General features: G+C 41.8%; 1 protein-coding gene across 1 annotated transcript in view; it reads left to right on the forward strand.

Moving 5' to 3' along the window:
* The window catches only part of PDE3A (phosphodiesterase 3A), a 274878-nt gene extending 266744 nt beyond the window's left edge, over nucleotides 1-8134 (forward strand). Inside the window, exon 16 of the mRNA XM_059817211.1 lies at nucleotides 2156-8134. Coding sequence (XP_059673194.1) covers nucleotides 2156-2403 — 248 coding nt within the window. The 3' untranslated portion in view covers nucleotides 2404-8134. The remainder of the gene's footprint in view (nucleotides 1-2155) is intronic.
* The last annotated feature ends 1944 nt before the right edge of the window (nucleotides 8135-10078 follow it).

Genomic DNA, 10078 nt, shown 5'->3' on the forward strand with positions numbered 1-10078 from the left:
CTCCCTGTCCTTATCTCGACCCACGAGCCTGTCACTATATTTTCTGTACCCTGTCCAGCTGAGAAGGGGAGTGATAGAGCGGCTTGGTGGGCACCTGGCATCCAGCCAGGGTCAACCCACCACACACTGCTAATTAAGTCCAACAATGCTGCTTTCAGGTTAAAAGCACAGATCATTATTAACCCTTGTCACATTGAAAACAGACCATTTTTCATGCCTTCTGTTTTCTTTTTCACATTCTACTCCATGACAGTACTTTACTATTCAATGTAGTGCTTTTAGGCTCTTTATCTTTTTCAAAACCTTAAAAATGGATGTATCAGAAGTTTTGAAAAATCCAAACAAATTCTTCCTACTTCCTTCTCACCAAGTGTGCGGTGCTCATCCTCTCGATCATACCAACGTGTTACAAACTGTTTTCTTCTGGTTCCCTAAATTCTCTGTGACTGTGTGGATCTGAATCAGGAATCTGCTGCATCTTTTGTGTTGATATAGGGGTCTTATAGGTTGTTAGAAATTTATACCCATGATCAACACAATTTTGGATGTTCTAAACTTTCTCAATGAAAAAAAAAGTTTGAGATGTCAGATGCATAGATACTAAGAGTTGTGTAGATGTTGGTGAAGATCTTTTTCTTGATGGAAATGTCTTTTAGGCAGGTGGAAATATAATTGTGGCAGAAAACACTTCACCTAGGTCCTGATAATTCACTAAAGCAGCTGAGATAAATTTAAGAGTTAGAAAACCTTAAAGGTAGCTTAAAATAATTTTTGTTATTATACAGGAGCGTGTAATTCACCCAAAGTTCTGATGTAAGTATGAGAATTAAACAGGCTCAGTCTTTAGTGATTCAGACAAATTTTAACACCACAGCAAGTGCTTGCTTGTGTCTGCAGAGAGCAGCAAGAGGCGGGGTCACCCAGGAAACCCAGAATGTACTGCTGTGGCATTGGCAGGGTAGGGGAACTAACCTCTTATTAGTGCTAAACCTGAAGGTTTCCTACAGGGAACCAGGGGCTTTCTAATGAAGGATTGAGTTGGATTTGGTCTGTGCTCAGTGAAAAGCTCTTTGTTTCCAGTTCAAAAGCTTCAAGGGCTAAACGTTTTGGATCCTGACACAGACATACTTTAGGCAACCTGCAAATACTAATCCACGCAAATTTATTTGGTACAAAACATTCCTCTACGTCACCTTCTTTAAAAAAGAAATCAGCAGTTGTCTTTGGAGAGGTTATTATTTCAGTTCTGTGACTGCCATTGCCACTGTTAATGGCCAGGGCAAATTTTCAAGCTTTGTACTGTTAAAGAGTTAACAATTGGTGTTGGACGGACTATATCGACACAGAAAAAAACACACTTCAGACAGCAAAACACTTGTAATGCAGCTGTGTCAGGAGCCATGAGAACTACCAGTGGCCAAAACATTTTGTAGGTTAACAGCAGGGGACTGATGCTTCAAAACCAAGGACAAGCAAGCTCCCTGATAGTATTCGGCCATATGACTGCTTTTTCAGTGGTCAGACTCCGTTGCTGAAGCAATGTTGTACAAAGGCTTTAAGGTCATCTTCACTGTGATGGTGGAGTGGTAAATCTCTGGCTTTGAAAAGGGAACATGGGAAGGGGTTCCCTCCTTTGATTACTAATGCTTGCTCATTCGTTATCCTTCTACAGCTCAGATCAGAAGTAAAATGTGGAGAAAACAAAACCAGCATTTTTTTTGTAGGGCGATCAGCAGGGACCCATTCGGGGTGGGGGGTGGGAGGGTACAGAATTTAATGTGTGTGTTATGGAGTAGGTGGATCGGAGTCTTTAAATACTTGATATAAAAAAATGAGCAGAAAACAGCTCATCAACATGTTTTATGCATAGTCATTCAAGCACTAGATGCCTCTGTGAGCTGCATAGCCAGGGACAGCATGCAGCCTATGATAGGATGAAGTTGGGGCTCAAACTGTGCCGGAAAACAGTTTGATTTCCTGGAGGTCTGGAGAGGCATAGCTTTCTGAATTTTAAGACTGTTCAAGTTTGTGGTTTTAAAAATCTGTTGGTGCAGTTCCTATATGTCATAGTACACTCTGTCTGCTTCCTACACCTTCAGTCCCTTTTCCTTCTCTTACAGAAAACAGTACATTAATGTCACGTGGTATTTTACAGGAAAGAAGAAGTTCAAGAGGAGGAAAATCTACTGTCAAATCACTCAGCACCTGCTTCAGAACCATAAAATGTGGAAGAAAGTAATTGAGGATGAGGAGAGGTTAGCTGGGACAGAGAAGCAAGGCGCGGAGCAATCCACGCTGCATCAATCTTCAGAACAAATCCAGGCCATCAGGGAAGAGGAGGAGGAGAAAGGGAAGCCCAAGAGGGATGAAGAGGAGAACACAACTGTAGAACCGAACCAATGACAATATTTACAGCAGTATTTTAAGACAGATTGACTCGTGCACAGACTCTTTCTCAAGCCAGCACACCATTTAGACACAACACTGTAGAAGTATGGGATAATGCGCCTACAGCTGTTTAATTTGTTTCTCTTTCCTTTTTATGGTGAGGTACATTGTTTAAACTCCTATGCTCAAGGAAGCTTTCACACTGCGACACCGGCTTTTACAGACTTTCTTTAAAGAGATTTGGGGGTGGGTGGAATTATATAAAAATATATATATATATATAGCCAGGGTTATTGGCTGCACACTTCAGCAAAATACATTTAATGATATATTATGGTCACTGTGATACTTAGAGAAGAAAGTTATCTAAGGAAATGCTGCTTCTAAAGCACATTTGCAGTTAATAGTAAGGTACCAGTTAAGTAGCTTTTGCTCTTAATGCTGAGGGATAAAAGTTCCAAAGCTTTATATGAATGCTGATATATCCTGCCAACATATATGTGTGCGTGAGGGGGTGTTTGCAAGTGTGAGTGGATGTAATATAATATAGCATAGTTTGAGTTCTTATTACGCTAGCTGTAGCACGTGTCCCAATACATGACAACAAACAAAAGGCCTGAATTTTAGAGAATTTGAGCCCACAAGGGAACTAGAGACCATTTTGAGGAGCTTTGCATTCCCCATAGCCCTCCAAGTCCCAGTTTGTAGGCAGCAGCCTTTCAGCAGGGGCCACGGTGGCCTGGGCTACTGGCCTGGCTCCGTCCGGCTGTGCGGGCTCCTCCGCCTCCTCCTCGGCACTTCCCAGACTGCTGGCGCAAGGGGTGTGCCAGGAAATTTATTTTCCAAAGTGGGTTATGAGGGACTGTGTGGCACGCTGGTCTGTTCCCGTTGAGAGGACCTGGCCCTCTGTATACTTCTGAGTGCGTGAATGGCTGCGTGGGGCAGTGTGCATGTCTGGGCAGGAGAGAACAGGGAGCAAATGTGTGTATGTACTTGGAAACTAGAGGCACGCTGTCATCTTCCTACCCTAACCTTATGCCTCCGTGCATCAGTGGCCAAATATATCATTTCAGAACAAAGCTAAACTACGTCTCTTTAGAGCAAAAGAGGGGGAGTGTGGGGGCCATGCCCTTCCTCGGAATAAAAGGCAAACGATGCATTAGGAGCAGCGTGGGGGACAGGTGCCAGTCCTGCGTCGGCTGGACACTCGTATGTCTCAGCAACCACTCACACGAGCTTCAGAGAACTTGGTTTTTCAGCGTGAGGTGCTGGATGGGAGCAGTTTGTTGCTGGCGTTCTGCTTAGAAGCAGCATGTTTGATCCCACCAATATACTTTTTTTCTTTTTTCTTTTTTCTTTTTTTTTAAGAGAAAGGAAAAGATCGGGCCTGTAAGAAGAGCAGATCTTTTTTTTTGTTGTTCTGTTTATTTGTTTTCTCTGTTGTTTATGCTGTGAGCCAAATGTGTATTTAAAAGGTTGGATATTCACTTTCAATATTTTATTTCACGATATTATATTTGTCAATGATTAGCTATCTAGATGTAAATATGGAAAAATTTTTATGGGTTCCTGTAGATAATGATATCTTTAAGAAAAAAGAAGAAAAAGAAAAAAAGGGAAAAGTTTTTTTGTAAAGCTAATTTTTTAAAAAATAAATACAAAAACATTTTTATACAGTGTAGCCATTTCCAAACCCAACAAATAAAGTCTTGAATAATTTGTATAGACCCTTCTGGGACGCCAGTGGTCTACGGATCAAGGCTTTAAAATATTAATGCTCTTTGGGACTGGCAGCACCAACCAGTACCACATAATTTAGAGTTTTGTTCCCACAAAAAGAATTATATACATAAAGTTCAATATCTCTCAAAAAATCATTTGACTACGTATGCTTTTTATGTTTTGAAGCTGCAGCCCCTTGACAAGAAGAGGATTGCTTGTGCAAGTAAGAATGCTTGTGAAAGGAATAGTTTGTAGAAGTCCTTTCTATATTAAATTTTTGACATTGCATCCATTACTTTTTGCTATTGTTACGCATTCACCATATTTCATGATCCTATTGATAACTCCCCAAAAATGTTGGAAAACATTCTCTATCAAAGCCAATCAGCATGTGTGTTATCACTTCAGAGTTTCTTTTTGCTTTGCATTTCCGTTAGAGTGAGCTTTTGCTGGAAAACAGGATTTTGGTTTCTTACAGATTGCATTTGCCTGATACCGTCCCATCCTACTCTTACCAGTAGAGAAGGCGTTTGCCTTTCGACAGAGTGACTCTAGAGCATGGGTCTGAATGCTCTTACCAGCAGAAATATTTAGTAAGTGTTTTTTAATGAAATCAGAAAAGCAAAGATCCCAATTACACTATTATTTTAAAGGGAAAGGATATAGCAGAATTCATTCAAAAGAAAAAAAGATGTCTCCAAGATCTCAGCAAGTCTCCACCAATTACAGCTTGTACTGTTTTCACACCTCTTCAGTCACTTTGATTAATCATTTTATTTGGGGTTTTCTTGTACAAGTGATATGCATACCTTATAGTATGAGAAGAATTTAATATGCCTCATTCTGTCCTTTAAAAATTAAACTTACAGAGATGCTTTAAAATGTCACATCTCCAAGCACTTTCTTCTCCATTTTCAGTGCATGATCACTGGGACTGGATTTTTTATATTGATTTTTATATTGCCTTTGCTTAGAAGAAGAAAAAAAGAAGTTATTGCAGAAAGTGTCAGTGGGTGCCCAGTTGGTCAAATTATGAAGAGGCATTCAAGAATGAGGCAAAATCCTGCAAGTGGAGTTCCACATACTCTAAGCAGGCATACACAGGGTTGAACTAAGAAAAATTATGCTAAAATGTGCTGGAATGGAATTATTATATTTTTCCTAGTCATTGTTTTTGGTTGCCATTAGGTAAAATCTGTGTCAGCTTCTAATTCGTTAAGATTTCCTTCTGTATTACCAATGCAGCTGTCACAAATTGTTAGTGCATTGCTACACAAGCCTGTTTGTGGGTACAGTTTGATTAACTCAGGTCTTTTACAGTGAAGGAATTGCTGACAGGCTTGAAACCAGAATGATCATTGATTTTTATCCAAACTGGAAGGAATACCAGTGAAGAAGCTAAAGTAGCTGGGAGTGGTTAACTTGGTAAGAGGTGACTTTTTTTTTTGCATTCCAAATAGTTACTAATAGAATCTGACTTCTGCAGGTGTCCACTCCTTACGAATCTGATTCTTAGTCTTTGCAGTGCATTTCTGGTAGGCAACAATCAGGAAATTTCCCAGGTTGGCTTAAATAGAACACAAAGGAAAATACCAGAGAGATTTTATATCAAACATCTGAATACCATTTTTTTTTGCTTTGGGGTTTTTTAGTAGATAATGAAGGAGGTAATTTTTTAGGGGCGTTTATAATAGTTTCTAGTCCAAAGGAGGCAAAACTTTTGACCTGCAGTTGCAGCAACCTTTTGGAGGCTAGACCTTGATGGTTTTCCACTCGGTGCAGTCCTTTGGTGTTGCAAACCCCAAATAAACCACAGCCTGTGCAATATTTTTGGGAAAAAAAAAATAAAGAGGAAAAGAAAAATAATTGTATTCTATCAGCAAAGTGCTCAGATTTCAGGTGGGATGTTTACAATGTTGATATGGGTTTCTGGTATATATAGTACGCAAAGGCGTTTGTTAGATACTAGAGAGAGCAAGCCCCATTTAAACAGTGTTTTGCACTCACAAAAAATTTACATATTTTAGTTTTCAGTTCTTTAAAAACAGGAAGAGAAAGACTGGACTATTTTTTCAAATTGGATATTTTGTTTTCTCCACTGTAATGTCACTTGGTGACTGATGCTGTTCCCTTCTAGTCTAGAAGAAGTTTGCTGTTCCCTTAAATAGGGGGCTTTTTGCAGTGCTTGCAGCTCCCAGTGCAGTGAGAAAAGCACTCTGCAGTGAGAAAAGCACTCTGCCCATCACATAGCAATCACATATAAACCCTTTTGTCCCCATATTCCTAGTTTGCTTGATAGTCACATGCTGTTTACTGTGGAATATAACTTCTCTCATTATGCTCGTGTTGCAGAAGGAGGAAGTAGGGAGTGTGAAAGCCCCAAACTATTTAATTACCTTTTCTTTCAGGAGGAGTCCGAGACTTTAGTTTCCAAGAACCCAAAATGCCTGTGTCTAGAAGTAGTAATTTCCACCATGTTCAAAAGGCCATAGTTTACTAGTTGTGCTCTAATTCTTGAGGGAACCTGGCATTTCTTGATTTGTTTTGCGCTAATGTACAGAGTGTGTTGACACTCATCTCTGAAAGTCATCTGCCTCCTCCAGTAGAAAGACGGTGTTTGATGTGAAGTTGCAAGCCATGCATCAGAAGTGAGCTGCAAGAATCTACTAGGAAAAAGGGATTTTACTGTGCTCTTGGCGGCATTTTGAACTCCCCTCCTCTGTGAGTGAAATCCTTTACAGAAAGCTGGGGAAATGGCTGTGTGTCACCAACGGCCTCCCCTGTGACCTTGTGCAGGGTGCTGGCTCTCATAGCAGATGACGGTCACATTCTGGCAGCAAATGGTTCCCAGGGCAGATGTAATTTGAGAACGCATTTCTTAACAATGCAAGGATAGTTTTTCATCAGTTTTTGCCCTGACGTCATGTGTGAACGTCTCTCTGCATCATCATCAAGTTAAAATCCAAGATGGCGGTTGCTCCTTTTGAGTGGGTGCATTTGGGACTTTTACCCTTAGTGTACTACTGTTAGAAGCTCTTAAGATCCTGATGGTCTGAATTTGGAATGAAGTTAAGTCTGTAATGGTTCAGATAGATGCTTCTAAAAGTACCATTTGGCATCTAAGCAAATTCTGTACCCAACTCCCTTTTTATGCTTTCCATGCTGGACATTAAGTTCATTTGTTTTCTTTAGAAACTTATCCTAAATTTCTGTCTGCTTTTTAGATACAAAAATTTTTCTGAAATTCTAGCTCCATCTTTCTTTCTTCCTTCAGAAATGCCCCAGAAAGTCGAATACAGTGTGGAGAAGCCAAACTGAGCATCAGTCAGTGGTACAGCCCATGAGGACTGCCCAACCTGTGCCCCAGTTGGGGCACATTCGCACCCAGTGCCGTGCCCATGCTGTTCGGCTGTGAGCTGAGTAGGGGGGTAGCTGTCAGTTTGGGTACTCGGCAGCCTGAGCCCCACCAGCGTTTAGTGGGACTTGGGATCTTAGAGAATTTTGTCAGTTTTCAACATGAGCCTTAGGCACTTTTGAAAATTTTGCCGTAAGTATAATGCAGCAAAAACTTTGTGGTTGGTCCCAGGTGTTAATGAAGTGCTTGTGCAAAGTCCCATTAATTATCTGGCACATCCTGCTTGGTCTGTGTGGGGTGATCCTGTGCTCTGGGGTGACGGCTCTGCTGTTGATGAAGATGGTTGCAGGTTTGAGTCCACCCTCTCACTGACTTTCCATAGGCACAGCCAGATGTGGCAGTCAGCGTAAGCCTGGGCAGCCCAGCAAACCCAGCTGTGCCCAGTACCGAGATCCAGAGAAGGCACAAGGTGCTTGACCAGCAAATACCTCAGGCAGATGCACCAGCTGGTTCAATTGTGGGAGAGGCAACGCAGATGTGCTTTGGTTCATTCTAGAGCTGAGTCATCTGATAGACATAGTGTTCAGTAGGTGGGGAGGGCAGCAATGACAGTCTGTGGCTTTTCTTTCTCTGAAAGAAGAGGCTTTTGACTGTTGGAAAACTTGTAATTCATAAAAACGTATAATATTTGCTATTACTTTTGCAAGTACTGTTATGGTTGAGATGTTCCAGCATGACATGTTTAAGGAAGAAAGGTTTCAATTTAAGGATGAGTATGAGAATTTCTTGAGTATCCCACGGCCTCATGGGTGGAAGATTAGATCGAGTCGCGTGCCCAGAGCAGGCACCGCAGCTGGGAGGCAGGCGTGGAGGGTTGCTTGCTCTTTCCCGTCTCGGGCCTGGACGTTGGCCTGAGAACTTACATATTCCTCAGCTGGCAGCACAGCGCTGGTGTAATTAGTCCTCGAGTTGGTGGGGTTGTAGACAGACGTGGAGAAAGTCAAACTGGCAACTCGTAGGAAAGAGAAAAGGAAATTGTAGTCAAGTATGAAACAGACTTTATGCAACACACTTATTTTTCCTTTTCTTTCAAAATCAAATGTAATCCCACTGGAATGAGGTAACCATGGAGTTTCTGGGGGGTTAATTACTGTTTGATGTTGCAGCATTAGTCAAAATGGTGGCAGCATTAAAGAGAAGATAATTGTTCCCATTAGCTAGGGTGGGGGAATCTGGGGTTTTTTCATATTTTTAGGTGAATCAACAAATAAGAGTGTCCAGGCCTCCTGAAGAAAATGCATGTTAAGTGTTTTTTAACAGATGGGAGGATAATTGAAATTAGGTGACAGCTGTCTTAAGCAATCATTGGAAGAGATAGTGAAAAATATTCATTATTGGAGGCAAACTTTGAATTAGAGCAAAATAGCACCAGTACTTTTGAGAGCAACTTAGTATGATAAATCTTTCTTCGAATTTCATTGCTTTCATTTAGCAAAACAACATTCCTCTGGCGGTAAATCAAAGCCGGGTATTAGCCCCTGCTGTGGTAGTTATTGAATCCCAGTGTTGGAGGGAGCAGTGCGAGAGTTATCCTCTGTTTACATCCTAATTATGATTTATTCAGAGGCCATTAGCGGGATTTTCCTGGCAGGCAGGTGTTCTCTTGATGAAAAATACATCACGCCTCCTTGGTAGGATGCAGAAGTCGCCCACGTGAGCACCCACCTGAATTCTTTGGATGATACAAGCTCCTCAGGAGCCTGCGGGTGTATTTCTGGAGAGTCCATTTTCACAATGACAAAAAAGGGGGCAAAAGCTTGATCTAGTGAACAATACTTCTTTGATAAAACTGAAACAACAATAAGCATTGTGCAGTTTGAAAGCTTGCCAACATCACTTGAGGTGTATACAAAAAATTTCCCCAAGTGCTTGCACATGTAAAACTATTCCTTCTGGAAGGTGATGAGTTCAGGTAAAACCAACTGGCCTTCACCGTGGTCTGTCGAGCTGAAGGATGTAGTAAACCAAGAAGAATTTTTGACTGAAGTAGTTTAATTCTCCCTCATTAAGGAGAACTTTGCTTGGTGCTAGAGGAGGAAAAAGAAAGAGAGAATATTTATTTCAGCTGCGCTTTTCAGGTGGCTAGTCCGTGCCAGTGATTTCTTACTTCCAAAGCCACGCTTGTGCTATGTCCGAGGTGCGGAAGTGGGACAAGAGGTGAGACTTGTTCTGCTGTGGATGGCGAGTGGGAGCTGTGTGCGCCAAGGAGCACCACTGAAATCTGCAGGTGTGGAGGGTGGTGTATCCCAGCAGTGAGTTAGGTGGGGAAACCCAAATATTTCTGGTTTCTGTCTGTCTGGAAGCATAAGAGCAGGTATAAAGGACTTTGCCACAGCTGCGGACCATGTATCCTTTTGTGATTGAACTCTCTTGTCCTGATTCAAAAACCACAGAAATCAGATCAAACAAGCAAAACGGCGTGTGCTGTGGCCCCGGCGAGGCAGGCGTGTTAGCTTGCTTTTCCCCAGGCTTGCAGAGGGAGCTGCACTCGCAGGTTGGCCTGCAAATGGCATGGGGTGCCAGGCAGCATGGCATGGGGGGAGGAACTGGTGG

This window comes from Gavia stellata, chromosome 4, assembly GCF_030936135.1.
Source record: "Gavia stellata isolate bGavSte3 chromosome 4, bGavSte3.hap2, whole genome shotgun sequence".
Taxonomy (NCBI): Eukaryota; Metazoa; Chordata; class Aves; order Gaviiformes; family Gaviidae; genus Gavia; species Gavia stellata.